General features: G+C 41.2%; 1 protein-coding gene across 4 annotated transcripts; it reads right to left on the bottom strand.

The window, feature by feature from the left end:
* Window positions 1-456: 456 nt before the first annotated feature.
* TSR2 (TSR2 ribosome maturation factor) lies at window positions 457-4,071 on the bottom strand (the record flags this gene model as incomplete). 4 transcript variants are annotated; one of them, XM_084259183.1, is made up of 5 exons in its annotated part: window positions 457-598; window positions 823-1,002; window positions 1,538-1,629; window positions 3,741-3,831; window positions 3,988-4,071. In XM_084259183.1, 5 exons carry the CDS (start codon window positions 4,069-4,071, stop codon window positions 464-466), a joined length of 582 nt encoding a protein of 193 aa, XP_084115309.1. In that variant the 3' UTR covers window positions 457-463. The 4 variants fall into 4 exon arrangements, with proteins under 4 accessions (XP_084115309.1, XP_084115308.1, XP_084115307.1 ...); XM_084259182.1 differs by having other exon boundaries at window positions 832-1,002; XM_084259181.1 differs by having other exon boundaries at window positions 832-1,002; window positions 1,538-1,646; window positions 3,737-3,831; window positions 3,988-4,068.
* Between the last annotated feature and the right edge of the window lie 12,037 nt (window positions 4,072-16,108).

The following is a 16,108-nucleotide window of genomic DNA, read 5'->3' as shown; positions in this document are numbered from 1 at the left end:
GAGATACCACAGCTACTGTCTTTCACATCTTCCAACTAATTTCTCTTCTGTTGGCATGTTCATCTCACCACTCCTGATCCAGCAGGAATATTGGTTCTCAGCCTGGCCCTCTCCCTTCGCAAATCCACTTGCTCACTGTAACCAGCATTGAGCTTCTCCTCCAGCCACACCCACTCGTCTCTCCCTCTTCACAGTGTCTATACCTGAAAAGGCACTGTTCTGAGAAAACAGGCCTCTTCACTCAGATGATAATTTAAGAGCCAAGGCGGGTGGTGAACCAGGTCTCGTCACCCCCAAGACCAAGGATCTTAGGCCTCTTCTTCCCCTGGAGGGAACTGGACAGGGGAACTGGGAGAAAGTAGGGACGGGGTAACCAGTTCAGGGGTTCACAACCCTCAAAAAAACCCTACATACAATCTCAAAATAATCAGCAAACAAAAGCCCAAACCACTTCCAGCCCCACTCATTTCTTTCTCCGGACAATGGTCCAGCCATCCTCCACTATATCTTCTTCCTTAATAGTCTGGGAGTCTGGACCCTCTGGTTCAGGCTGGGGGCCAACCCCACCTGTTGCTGCCCCATCAACTGTAGCTGTGACCTGGAGGAGAAATACAAGAGAAAGCTAAATACAATACCTTCCAACTATGGCCCCTGGAGACCCAGACCACCCTCCCAGCTTTGCCAGGACTGTGACCTTAGGAAAGTTCCCCATCCTCTCTGTATAATACAACCACTACCACCACTTACCCAATCACTTCTTTATTAAACTAGCTGACCTCGCAGAAAATCAAGAATATCTACATCCCCCCACACAAGGGGCACCCCTTTTACCTCCATCTCCTCCACACCATCTGCATCATCCTCATCAGTCTCTCTGGCTGTCGAAAGTGCAGTGGCTCTGACACTGCACTTCTTCTGGGTGATAAAGGAGGCCATCTCCCTCAGAGCAGCCCCATCACCCCTCTGGAAATGATGGAACATGGTCTGCAGCTGTTGGCTCACCTACCAAAAAAACATCCAACTAGCTAGGCTTTTCCAGAGAACCTACAACACAACCAGCCCATGTTTGCAGCAAGAGCAGGGAGCAGTTTGGAATCTTCCAGAAGAGAATTGGGTTCTTTTCTCCCCAAGGAGTTCACTAATGAAGCAACCACATATGAAGGGCTTAGATAAATGCCTGAAGCACTGAAGTAGGGCCTCTTACCAGGGAAAGCACTAGAACTGGGTTTGAACAGTAGAAAATAAAAAGGAAGGCAATCCCAGTGGGGGGAGGCAAAGGTGGAAATGTACCTGGCTAGATCTGCCACTGGGATGGGGGTGAAGAACTGAACTGGCTGAGAATGATGTACAAAGAGAAATAAAGGGGTTTGGGAAGGCTAGGAAAACTAGACCTTCTCCTCTAGGCACTAGAGAGTCATAGGAAGTTGTGCAGTACTTAAGAAAAGAGTGGCTAAAATCAAGAGTCAGCCCAAAACAAGACAGTTGAAGGAAAAAACTGCAGGATAGGAGATGGCAGTTGTGTCCAAAACAGGCTTACCTGGGGCAGGCTGCCATCCTCCACAACCGTGTCAAATTCATTGGTCATGAGCTCACCAAGGAAGTCTTCCACCTCATCTATCTCTAAGTCAGCTGAGTAGGAAAGGACACTTTGATCAAAGACCAGTCAAATTATTCACTCCTACCTATGACTCTTCAATACCTGAGTCCACATCTAGTGGGTGGATAAAGGCCCAAAGAGTGACTCTTTATTTCACTCAAGTTCTCTGCATTCCAGGTTTTAACATGGTTAAAAAAAAAAACAACACTAAATATAAATACCTGATTTCCAATTTCCTGCACCCTACCAAACCCTCTATTCACACAGCATCCAGCCCTGCACTTGGATCTGGCGTATCTTAACTAGTGTTCTCTGTGACCTTCAGCAAGTTATTATCTCTGAGCCTGTTTTCTCATCTGAAAAGTGGGACTAACAGTAGCTGGTCTGTTATGAAGAGTCATCTAACACAACGCTGAGCACAGGGGAAACCCAAAATCCATGTTAATTTCCATCACTTAAAAGCTGAAGTTTTTGAAGTATAGAGACCCTTCACAACCTTGGCTCCACTGACTGATAAAGGAAGCCACAGACCAACGGAATGGGTAAGAAGTAATGGATGCAAGTATTGCAATAATGAAGTCATCATAGCCTTGACATCAACATCCTAAGCCAACATCCTAATGGCTTAGCCCTCCTGTCTGAGCTTCAGTTACCTTATGGAGCCATGCTCTTTCTTTTTCTGAATTAAAGAATAACTCAAGGAAGTTTTCCACAAAGCTCATTGCCTTCTGCCCTCTGGGAGAGCTCATTTCACTCCCTTGCCTTTCCTTACCACTCTAACTTAATATCTCCCAAATCCATTTCCAACTCTCTGCCTGTTTCACGGGTACCCCAGAACCACCATATCCAAAGCCAGACTCATCACTTTACCTTCCAAACCCACTTCTCATCCTTCAGGAGTGCTTTAACTCCCTCAAAAGATACCTAATCCAGAAACCTGCCTCCTTTTCCTTCCTACTCTATAGCCAAACAATCTCCAAGGCCCTAATCCACCTTTTCATGACCATTGCCACTGCCCTTTTTCAGACCTCATCATTTTCTAGACAGAAACTGCCTTATCATCATCTTTCCCTATCTAGTCAATGCTTCATCCTGATTATTTTCTGAACTTTCTAGCTAGCAAATACCACCCTATTACTGATCTTAGAACCTGCCCACGAATTTCTATTACCCACTGCAGTGTTTCATAATCTGCTGGGTTTATGGGGAGCTATCCATAGACAGCTAATGGGAAAAAAGGCAAACAGGTTTCTTTTTGGTGGTTCTTATCTTTATCCAAGCCTTTAATATGTTAATGATATTGTGACTCTTTAGGAATTAAAGAGCTTTTCTTGCATAACATGATTGGCACTTTTTCTTCACTGAACATCTAAATGGAATTAGTCTTCCATAGCATGCATTTTGGCAAACACTGGCCTAAGGGATAAAATCAAAGGCACATAAAGGTCTTCTTAGTCCCTTCCTAGTACCTTTTCAGGGGGCCTCCCCAACCTTCAACTTCATTCTTTACTATTCCTCCAAGCTGCAATCCACATGCAAGCAATCCTTGCCACATCCTTGCCACTTTCCAAATATAACATATCTCCTTATACCACAGAATTTGAGTGTTGCCTTCTCTGCCTCCCCTACCTAGTGAACTCGAATACCCTGAGCCCCTTATATCACAACACCTATAACCCTGTGTGTAAATGCCCATTTATTCGTTTGGATCCCTCACTAGATGGTAAGCTTCCTTTAGAAAAGAACTCTGCCTATTGTCATGTCCAAGACTGAAAAACTGAATGAAGAATTTTCTAAAAATCACACTATGCAAAAGCTCCTCCGCAGGGCCCGCAAGACAAGGACTTACATGACCCGCAAGACAAACAGCCAGATGTGATTACTGAACACTTAAAATGTGGGGCGGCCAAATTGAGATGTACTAAAAGTTTCATGCTGGGAATTAGGAAACAGTCTGGGGAGGTAAAATGACTTGTCCAGTGTAATATCATGAGTCAGTGGCACATTCTGCAAGGTTTCAAACCCTGTACTCATTCCACCTCGCCCTCAGGTATCAACCCACAACAGCTCAAGAGGAAGTGCAAGCGGTCCAGTACCCGACTCCCCTGGCCCCACACTGACAAGTCGCAGTGCCTTCACTCACCATTGCGGAAGAAGTATTCCTCCACTGCACCCCCCAGCCACTCGGCCTTTTCCTGGCTGTGCACTCCCCCGAAGCCGTTCTCCACAGCAATCTGCAAACACAGGCCCATGGCCACAACGTCAACCTGGGAATCCGTTTAGGGTGGCGTTGGGGCTCATAGTTTACGTCGCTCAGCCAAGCCTTTGCCCCGCCAATTCCTTTTCTCTCCCAGGCTCTAACCTTTATCCCCATCCGTGGCCCCACTTACCTGCAAGGCCGGCCAGGCCTCCAGCGCCGCGCGGACGCCAGCCCCGAACAGCGCTCGCGAATCTTCCCCCGCGCCCGCCATCATCCAGGCACGGACCACGTGACGCTACTAATACCCAATCCCTCCGCCTTGTGGCCCAGGCCGAATAAGCCGGAAGCCTAGTCTGAGAACGCAGATTTGCCTTTCTGCTGACCTGGCAGCAAGACTAGAGCAATAGAAAAATTTATCCGAGCAGTCGATGACACCACCACAATTTCTCACAGGTAATAATTACATCAAAGGACCCAGAAGTGGACGCCATGTGGGGCTATAGGTTCCTGACTTTGGGTACTACGCAGAAAAAATGTGGGGCATTTATTGAAGCTGCAGATTACAGCTGCCTTCGGCACACCCACCTACCCACTCAAAGTAATGAACCTCCTTTAGGGAGCATAAAGTAAAGGAAAATCCCTGCATTTTAAAAGAGCATCCTAGCGTCTGTAGAACACTGCATCCGACAGCATCAAAATACTACTTTTTCTGAAACACTTTCCATGACAGACCAGGTGCCAAGCTATAAAGCATAAATCCTTCAAAAGGATTGAAGTCACACAAAGTATGTTCTCTGATTTTGGAATGGAATGATATTAGAAATCAATAGCAAGTAAATTTGTGAAATTCACAAACATGTGTAAATCAGCACACTCCTAAATAACAAATGGATCAAAGAAAAAATTACAAGGGAAATTAGAAAATATCTTGAATGAAAATGAAATCAGAGCATATCAAAATTTATGAGCTGCAACTACATCAGTGCTTAAACGAAATTTTGTAGCTATAAACACCTACCCATATTTAAAAATAACAAAGACCTTTTACTTTAGGAGACCAAGAAAAGAACAAAGTAATCCCGAAGCAAACAAAAGGAAGAAAACAATAAAGACTGAAACAGAAATAAATGGAATAGGAAACAGAAAAACAATACAGAAAATCAGTGAAACCAAAAGTTGGTTATTTGAAAAAAATAAAATTTAGCTAGAATGACTAAGAAAAAGAGGGAATGCTTTTCATTCCTGAAATCAGGAATGAAAGGGGACACCATGACTGACTAGTCAAGAAAAAACCATGTATCATGTGATACCATTTATATGAAATTTACAGAACAAACAAATCTAGAGACAGAAAAGAGATTAATGGTTGCTCAGGGATTGGGGACAGAAGAGTGATAGCTTGTAACTCTAAATGGAAACAGAATTTCTTTTTTTTAAAGATTATTTATGCATACAGGAACTGGGGTACAGGCCAAAGGTGTGGGGTGGGGGGTGTTGAGAGGATTCACCAGAGACAGAGTGGGGAGCAGAACAGGCAGATTGACTGAAATACACTGATGAGGGGAACAGCAGGCGAGACAGGAGAGGTCTGCTGCGCCAGGTCTCCCTGGCCAGCCAGGGGATTGAACATATGCTGTAGAGGCTGTGGATAGCTTCATAGTGCTCTTCTTTAACCCCTTGTGCCACCAGGGAGGCCCAGCAGAACTCCTTTTGAGGGTGATGAAATGTTCAAAAATTAGGTGTGCTGATAGTTGCTGTTACAGGCTGAATTGTACCTCTCCCCAAATTCATATATTGAATTGCTAACTCCCAATAGCTCAGATTGTGACTGTATTTGGAACCTTTAAAGAGATAAGGTAAAATGAGGCCTTTCATGCACACTCTAATCCAGTATGACTGGTATCCTTATAAGAAGAGATTGGGACAGGGCCTCCTGGTGGCGCAGGCAGTTGAGCACAGCGCTGTGAAGCTGTCTGCAGCCTCTGCAGTGCGAGTTTGATCCCAGGCCAGGGAACTACCCAGATGGCACTGCAGACCTCTCCTGACTCGCCCGCTGTTCCCCTCAGCAATGTACTTCGGTCTATCTGCTTGTTCTATTCCCTGCTCTGTCTCTGGTTAATCCTCTCACCTCCCACACCTCTGGCCTGTACCCCAGTTCAAGTCCTGGCTTTACTACCTACAACTCTAAAAAACAAACAAACAAAAACTAATTTTAATATGCATGTTTCTTTATCAATGCATTAACTAATCTGAACTATTAGCATGTTAAATGACTACGGGTGTTCAAATTAGTGATTAATATAAACAGTATTTTAAGAGGTTTGTTAGGATACCTCCATGCTTGGTTGCCTATTACAGTCATTATTGAATGAAATGCTAAATTCTGTTGGAGGTTAGTGAAAAAAAGATGTCTTTTTTGTATCCAAGTATACAGACACTTTGAATTCTATGCATGACACTTTACAAATTCATGCTTCTCAGGTTAAGTATTCCTACTTCATATTCTAAAGCAAACATTTCCTTTTTTTTTTTCAAAGTTTCCTGATGATGATTATTTTTTATTCCCATGACTATCCCTTATATCACCATTGACCCTTTCTCCATACCCCCTCCCTTTTAACCTCAGAAACTTCCCTTTGTTCATTAATGACTGCTAGTTTTTATAAATATTTTAATGCATCAAATTGTCTACTGTGCAAATGCCCAATATTTGCCTTTGTCACAATGACTTGCTTTACTACACATAATTCCCTTGAATTATTTCCATTTTGCTATAGATGGTGACATTTTGTGTTTCTTTATGACAGGATAGTATTCCATGGTGTGGATATGTCACCCCTTTCTGACTTAGTTTTCCATTGATGGGTATTTAGGTTGCTTCCATATCCTAGCTATTGTAAATAGTGCTGCAAAAAATATTGTGTAATAGTTTTTTGAGTGGATGGGCTCATGTTCTTTGATTATATGCCAAGAGTGAGATTGCTAAGTCATATGGTATTTCCATCCTAAGTTTTTATGCAAATCAGATTACTTTCCAAAATGGTTATGTAAACCAGTTTACATTCCCACCAACAATTTATTAGTGATCCACTTTCTCCATGTCCAGTACTTGCTGAGTGTCTTTTTAATATATGATAGTCTCACAAGTATGAGATGATATCTCATTGTGGTTTTTAACTTGAATATCCCTTTTTAAAAGTGATGATGAACATTTTTCCATATATCTATTGGCCTTTTGGATAGTCTCTTTGATGATTGTCTGTTCAGGTCTACTGCCCATTTATGATTTGGTTACTTGGAGTTTTATTGTTGAATTGTATACATTTTTCATATATCTTGAATATTAACTCCGCATTGTGAGACAGCCCAGGTAAAAGGAACTGTGAGCTGGTAGGATGAGTTGCCCCAGGGCCTGTTCGAACAGGTGGACTAAATCATGCAGTGGCTAATCTGTCCAAACAATTGGACCCACCACACAGACCACAAGGTGCCATGATAAATTAAAAAGTATTAGAGGCTAATTAATGATTATCTCACAATTTCATGGAGAGAGAAAACTGAGAGCACAAATGCTAAGTTGGAATGTGCCTGGGCATAGCCCAACACAGAACAAGCTATAAATTTGCTCTCTTCCTCCCCACTTCCTGGACTTACCCTTCAAATATCTTCTCCTAACTCCTTCAGAGTGCCAGGTTATATTCTACTTTCCCAAACTGGCTCCCTCCTGAACGACCCTCTCTAATAAAGCCTTACCTGGTTCAACTACACCTAGAGCTCTCTGGAGAATTCTTCCATAGAGGGCAAAGGACCCATTCTTTTGCATCAGGACCCTCTAACAGTTGATTGTATAATGTGTAAATGTTATCTCCCATTCAGTAGGATGCTTCTTAAATTGACTTACGTTTTCACTGTGTAAAAGCTTTTTATCTAAGGTAATCACAATTTTTTTAAAGATTTATTTTTATTTATACAAGAACTGGAGTACAGGCCAGAGGTGCAAGGGGTGAGAGGATTCACCAGAGACAGAGTGAGGAGCAGAACAGGCAGATTGAAATACACTGCTGAGGGGAGCAGCGGGCGAGACAGGAGAGGTCTGCTGAGCCATGTGGGTAGCTCCCTGGCCAGCTAGGAATCGAACCTGCACTACAGAGGCTGCAGACAGCTTCTCAGCGCTGCGCTCAACCTGCTGTGCCACCAGGAGGCCCTAATCACAATTTTTAAATTTGCTTTTATTTCCCTTGCCATAGATGTCAAATCTCAAAAAATATCTTTATCATTGATATCAAGGAACACATCACTAGTATTTTCTTCTACATGTTATTTTTTAGGTCTTATATCTAATTTTTTTTTAAAGAATTATTTATTTATTTATACAAGCACTGGGTATAGTCAGAAGCACGGGAGGGTGAGAGAATTCACCAGAGCCAGAGCGGGGAGGAGAACAGCCAGACAGACAAAGTACACTGCTGACGGGAGCAGCGGGCGGGGCAGGAGAGGTCTGTCGCGCCATGTGGGACCCTCACCCAGCAGCCAGGGAATGAACTGGCACTGCAGAGGCTGCGGGCAGCTTTGCAGCCCAGCGCTCAACCGCTGTGCCACCGGGTAGGCCCTGTATCTAAATTTTTAATCCAGTGGGAATTAATTTTTGTGTAAGGCATTAGGGAGTGATCCAACTTCATTCTTTTACATGTATCTGTCTGGTTTTCGCAGCACCATTTGCTAAAGAGACTTTCCACTCCCCATTGTATGGTCATGGCTGCTTTATCACAAAGTTAGTATTAATATGTTTATGGATTTCTTTCTGGGTTTTAAATTCTTTTTTTTAAAGAAGTATTTATTTAGGCATACAAGAACTGGGGTGTAAGCCAGAGGAGTAGGAGGGTGAGAAGATTCACCAGAGAGAGTGGGGAGCAGAACTGCCAGATCTACTGAAATCCACTGCTGAAGGAAGCAGCGGGTGAATCAGGAGAGGTCAGCTGTGCCATGTGGGTTGCTCCCTGGCTGTCTGGGGATCAAACTGGTACTGCAGTGGCTGGTGATACCTTGGCAATAGCACTGTCTTTAACCCCTACACCACCAGGGAGGCCCTCAGGGTTTTAAATTCCAATCCATTGATCCTTATGTCTATTTTTATTCCAATATCATATTGTTTTAATTACTGTTGTTTTATAGAGTAGTTTAAAGTCAGGTAACATGGTGCCACCATTTCCTTTTTCTTCAGGGATACTTTTATTATTTGAGGCCTCTTTTGGCTCCATAACAATTTTAGTGTTTTTCTTCAATTTCTTTGAAAAATATTGATGGTATTTTGATGGGGTTGTGTTAAATTGATATATTGCTCTAGGTCAATATTTTTTACTATACTGGTTCTTCCCATCCGTGATCATGGGTTGTCATGATCTAAATCGTTTAATAATGTTAAGGCAAACAATTCAAGCTAGATCAAGCCTTCAGATGGTGATGACCACATACTTATGTTGAAGACTGAACTTGTTGGAGGGTAATCGCCATGAAAGTGGGAGGTTCCATGTTCCCTGCCCCACCTCAGGAGGGGCAGAGCTAAGCTGCCAGGTGAATATATAGAACACTCAGAAGAAGACACAGGAGGGCCAAGTGGAGGAGAGAGACATGTGCAGGGGGACAGAAAAATATAATACATGGCACATTAACACCTCAAGGGAATGTCATTACAAGGAAGGAGCAGACTTCCAGAATCCAACCACTAAAACATGGAAGATTTTATCCTCCTATCAGATACAGAGTTCAAAATTGCCATGATAAAAAAAAAAATGAAAACTGGAAGAAAGCTGAGAGGAAAAAAATGAATGACATGAGAAATAAAATTGATGGACAGAAAATACAAATTCATGGTTTAAATAAGAACATAACAGAGATGACAGATGCAAAAATATCAAAAAACAATTTTAAAAGTTCTAGATAAAGTTTTGGAAGAAGACAAGACCAAATGGAAAATCAAATCAGTGACCTCAAAGATGATAGTTCACAAAGGTCCTGGGTGGAGGAAGAAAGAGACATGAAGAAAAAAAGAAGAAGAAACACTTCTAGAATTTTCTTAATCCATTGGGAAAGGGAACATAAGAATAATGAGTATTCTAGAAGGGAAAAGGAATGAGAGGAGAACAGAGATTGTGTTCAAAGAAATAATAGAAGGAAAACTTACCAAATCTTGGAAAGGAACAAAACAAGCAAGTTCATGAAGCTAAAAGAAAACCTGGCTACCTAAATGTAAAGATGCCTATACCAAGACATGCAGTTATGAAACTTCCATGAGTTCAGGATAAAGAAAGAACACTGAAAGTGGTGAGAGAAAACAAACAAACAAACAGATAACTTATAGGGGTACTTCCACCTGACTTATATCATACTTCTTTGACACAACCATACAAACAGGTAAAGTTGCTCAGAATGACATATTTTAAAGGCTTTCAGATAAAAATTCCCAGACAATGAAACTATACCCTGCAAGACTCTCAGAAGTGAGAGAGAAATAAAAGCCTTCCCAGAAAAACAGAAGCTAAAGGAGTTTACAGACATCAGTCCCTCTGAAAAAAAAAAATGCTGAAAGGAGCTGTCTTATCTAATTTGAAGAGAAGAAAATCCACCAAAACCTGCACAAGGAAATAGACAGAAAAGAAAAGAAAAGAAAGCTAAATGGCAGTGACAAATCATCACATATCAACAATCACCCTAAATGTGAGTGGGCTGAATTTACCAATCAAAAGTCACTGAGTGGCCAGTTAGGTCAGGAGACCAATCTGAGCTCCAAAGATGAACTTAAGTTCAAAGTAAATGGTTGGCAAACAATCTTAAAAGCAAATGGCACCTCCCCGCCTCTGACCCAAAATCAGGTACAGCCATACGTATATTAGATAAAATTGATTTCCAGCTAAAAAATATATATATAACAAGAGATATGCATGGTGATTACATAATGATTAAAAGTACTTGGGCCTCCCTGGTGGCGCAGCGGTTGAGCGCTGGGTTCAGAAGCTGCCCGCGGCCTCTGCAGCGCCGGTTTGATCCCCGGCTGCTCCCCGGCCACCGGAGGAGGGTCCCACATGGTGCGCAGACCTCTCAGGCCGCCCGCTGCTCCCCTCAGCAGTGTACTTCGGTCCTTCTGCCTGCTCTGCTCCCCGCTCTGGCTCTGGTGAATTCTCTCACCCTCCCGTGCTTCTGACTGTACCCAGTGCATGTATAAACAAAACAAACAAACAAACAAATTAATAATAAATAAAACATGCCTCTATAAAAAAAATAAAAATTTAAAAAAAAATAAAAGTACAATACAACGAGAAGATACAGCACTCCTCAATATATATGCACCAAATGAAGGAGAATCAAAATATATAAGATAATTATTACCAAACCTGAAAACAGACATTGTCAACAACACAATAGTTTTACAGGTCTTCAGTGCCCCCATTCTTTTTTTTTTTTTTTTTAGTTTATTTATTTATTTATTTATACAAGCACTGGGTACAGTCAGAAAGAAGGGCAGGAGGGTGAGAGAATTCACCAGAGCCAGAGCCGGGAGCAGAGCAGGCAGAAGTATTGAAGTACACTGCTGAGGGGAGCAGCGGGCGGCAGGGGAGGTCTGCGCACCATGTGGGACCCTCCTCAGATGGCCGGGGATCGAACTGGCGCTGCAGAGGCTGCAGGCAGCTTCACAACCCAGCGCTCAACCGCTGCGCCACCGGGGAGGCCCCAGTGCCCCCATTCTTATAAATAGATAGATCAACTAGGCAGAAAACTAACAGGGAAACAATAGTTTCATTTTTTAATTAATTTATTTATATATATTTTACATCATTGTTCATTTTTAAACAATGATTACTTTTTAATTTTTTTAAATATTAATTTATTTATGCATACAAGAACTGGGATAGAGGCCAGAGGTGCAGGGGGTGAATACCAGAGACAGAGTGAGGAACAGAATAGGAAGAATGACTGAAATACACTGTTGAGGGGAGCAGCAGGCAAGATGGGAGAGGTCTGCTGCGCCATGTGGGTAGCTCCCTGGCTGGCTGGGCATCAAACTTGTGCTTCAGAGGCTGTGGATAGCTTCATAGTGTTGCGCTGAATCCCTTGTGCCACCAGGGAGGCCCTGCTTTTTTTCTCTCTCAGGTGTAGTCCCCATAGAATTTCCACACCAATTCACCCGTGCACCATCACCACAGTCCCCAGTACTGCTCCCTCCCTCCTTCTGATCCCTCTTCCTTTCACTCCCCTTAGGATGTCTGATTTATATTTGTCTGTTTGCTTTTGTTTTCTTTTATATTGTTATTATTTTTCCCACTGATGTCTTATTTGGTTCCCCTATATTCCTCCTATAAGTGAAACCATCTGATATTTTTCTTTTTCTTTCTGACTTATTTCAATGAGCATAATTCCTTTTAGCTCCATCCATGTTGCTGCAAATGGCATTAGTTTACCTTTTTTGATTGTTGAATAGTATTCCATTGTGTATATATAGCACATCTTCTTCATCCAGTCATCTATTTTTGGGCATTTGGGTTGTTTCTAGGTTTTACCTATTATAAATAGTGCTGCAATAAACATAGGTATACAGGTGTTCTTTTGAATCAATGCTTTTGTGTCCTTTGGGTAAATCCCTAGTAGTAGAATTGCCAGGTCATATGGTAGCCCCATTTTTGGTAGACTGAGGAAACTCCAGACAGCTTTCCACAGTGGCTTGACCAGTTTGCACTCCCACCAGCAATGTAGGAGAGTTCTTTTTTCACCACATCCTCGCCAACATTTGTTGTTGCTTGTTTTTTTTTGATATGTGCCATTCTTACTGGTGTAAGGTGGTATCTCAATGTAATTTTAATTTGCATTTCCCTGATTATAAGGGATGTTGAGCATTTTTTCATATGCCTGTTGGCCATTTGCATTTCCTCTTTGGAGAAATGTCTTAAGTTCTTCTGTCCATTTCTTGACTGGATTGTTTATTTTGTTTTTGTTCAGTTGCGTGAGTTCTTTGTATGTCTTTGTGATCAGTCCTTTATCAGTTGACTGGAGTCTAAATATTTTTTCCCAGTCAGTGGGGTGTCTCTCTGTTTGGATTAATGTCTCTTTTGCTGTGCAGAGCTTTTCAGTTTGATGTAATGGCAGGCGTTTATGTTTTCCTTGACTTTCTTTGCTTTGGGGGAATGAGTCTTTAAAGATGTTATTGTGATGTATGTCTTGTAGTGTTTAACCTTTATTTTCTTCTATATATTTTGTGGTTCCACGTCTTAAGTCCAGTTCTTTTATCCATTTTGTGTTGATTTTTGTGCACAGTGAAAGGTAGTGATCTAGTTTTATTTATTTTTTTTTTTTGCATGTGGTGGTCCAGTTTTCCCAGCACCATTTATTGAACAAACTGTCCATGTTCCATTGCATATTCTTTGCTCCTTTGTCAAATATCAGTTGTCCATATAAGTGTTAACCTCAGTAAATTCTGATGCTTTTCTTCTGGAGATCCTTTTTAAGGTAAACACAAAGGCATGAAGAGTTTATATTAATAGAATTCCTTAAAGAATCAAGTAAAACCTTTTCTGCTCTGCAAATACCACATGAATCCTCAAAAATGTGTTTAAAGAGAAATATAAAAGATATCACATTGTCTATATCTCTAACATATCGACTCCTCAGTATTAGTAAAACAATCACCTTATACAATATTTACTAAAATTGGCAGCAAATGATAGTAAGACAATTGGTTATAGATAAGAAAAATGAAGTTGGAGCCTTATACTACATATGAAATCCAATTACAAGATTATTAGACACTTGAAAATAAAAGCAAAATTTTAAGAAAGAAAAAAGAGCTGGCCTGACATTCACAACTAGGCCATACTGTTTTCCTGCTCAGCCATAAACACAAAATACCAACGTCAACACTCAGAAAGAGGTGGGCTGGCTTGTAGACATGGAGCTAGGAGCAGAAGTCAGATTCTGTATATATTTTAAAAGGTAGAGTCAACTGGATCTTGAAAGAAAAAAAAGAAGGAAGGAAGGAAGGAAGGAGGGAGGGAGGGAGGGAGGAAAAAGGGAGGGAGGGAAGGGAGGGAAGGAGGAAGGAAGGAAGAAAAGAAGGAAGGAAAGAAGAAAGAAAGAAGGAAGGAAGGAAGGAAGGAAGGAAGGAAGGAAGGAAGGAAGGAAGGAAGGAAGGAAGGAAGGAAGGAAGGAAGGAAAGAAGGAAAGAAAACCTCAGACAAGATTACTCTGAGACCATAATGTGAAGCAAAGTCACTTCATAATTTTGTCTAAGCACTGTGTGGCTCACAAAATAACAAATGTCTCCTCTCTTGAGTGTCGGAAACTTACTTATCATTGGCAGTTTTAGCCTTATGCTGTTCTCCCCACCTTACAGATAATATTTATTGAGATACTGAATTATAGAATTGCTCCCCACTTTCTGATGGCATCCAATCTAGACCAAACTTCCACTTTTATAGACCTGCCTCCAAATCACTCAACCAAATTTCAATTCCAATAATAGATTTTTTTGTAATATAATCAACATCCCTTGACTCTTCATGGTACGTATTCTCCTTCCCTGTGATTAGCAATAAAGTCCAATGTATTAAATTATAGGTGGGTTACTGGTGGCCTTTGGCTGGAGGATATTGACAATTTAATATCCTTTAGAAGAAAATTATGGAGAATATATTTCTACTTTGGGACAGGAAAGTATTTCTCCTTTTTTTGTTTTATTTATTTTTATTTTCTTACATTATTGTTCATTTTTGTACAACAGTTGGTTTCTCCCCTCAGAGAGGGGAGAAATATTTCCCCAGGAAAATATTTTTTAATAAGACTCAGAATTACTAAAGATACATGATAAAATTGAAAAAAATGTGAGTGTATGGTAGGCGGCCTCTAGATGGTCCCAATATTCTGCCCCCCTGGTTTTCATACTATTGTATGATCAATCCCCCTCCAAGGGAGTGGGCTGGATGTAGTGACTTGCTTCTAACAAATACAATAGGCAGAAGTTATAGGATATCACTTCTGAGATTAGGTCATAAAAACACTGTGGCTTCTGTCTTGGGTAATTTTCCTTACTCACTCCCTCTCTTGGATTGCTCACACTGAGAGAAGCCAATTGTCATGTGATGAGGCAGCTCTATGGATAAGTAGCCAGGAAAAGACACTCTTGTCCATTCACCACCACATAAGTGAGTTTGGAATGGGATCCTCCCTCAGTCAAGCCTTCAGATGAGATCATAGCCTCAGTCAACAGCTTGACTGCAACCTCATGATAGACTTGTATCACAAGTCAAACTATGTGCAGATTCCTTACCCACAGAAAATGTTAGATTAAAGTTTGTTGTTTTAAACTGGTAGTACACTTGGTGCTGCAGGAGTTAAATCTCAGGGCTATTAAGCTATCATCAGCCACTGCAGCAAGAATTCAATCCATGGCCAGGGAGCTAACCCACAAGGGACAGCAGACCTCTCCTGACTTGCCCGCTGCTCCCCTCATGAGTGTCTTTTGATAGATCTGCCTGTTCTACTCCACACTCTGTCTCTGGTGAATCCTCTTACCGCCCTGCATCTCTGGCCTACACCCCTGTTCTTGTATGCATAAATAAATAAAATAAATCTTTAAAAAATAAATAAATTGCAAAGTGTTGAAATAATTTATTACACATTAATAAATAGCTGGCATATACCACATTAAAATAAAGAACTTTAGTTTGACAAAAGACATATAATTAAAGTGAAATCATACAGCTATAAATTGTGAAGCGAATATTTGAAATACACATGCTTGACCAAGGACTTTTATCCAGAACTGCCACAGATCAAACTGGGGGAAAAAAATCACTCAATTTTAAAAAGGACAAAAAAATAAAGACAAATATTTCACTGGGTGAGAAGCAAGAATGTCAAACATATGAAAGGACATTCAAGCTCATTCGTATCCAGAAGAAGGCATAGTAAGACCGTAGTGTTGTGCCAATTTAATCATTGAATTACCGAAATTTTTGAAGTCTGCCAATGCATAGTTATAGCAAGGGGGATGGTTAGGTAACGGTGGGAATGTAATCTGGGACAACCACTCAGACACGTTTTGGTATTACTTAACCAATAAAGTTGAGCATACCCATATTCTACAACCCACTTACTACAATCTTAGGTATGTGCCTTGGAAATAGTCTTTCATGGGTATACTACGATAGCAACACTATCGATACTATCAAACACATGGAAATGACATAAAAGTTCATTAAGAGAAAAATAAATTGTGATATGTGCACACAATGGGATATTATATATCTTTAAAAATGGGCCTCCCT

Source organism: Talpa europaea, assembly GCF_964194135.1.
Source record: "Talpa europaea genome assembly, chromosome: X".
In the NCBI taxonomy this organism is placed as follows: domain Eukaryota; kingdom Metazoa; phylum Chordata; class Mammalia; order Eulipotyphla; family Talpidae; genus Talpa; species Talpa europaea.
This window is presented reverse-complemented; position numbering and strand designations above follow the sequence as displayed.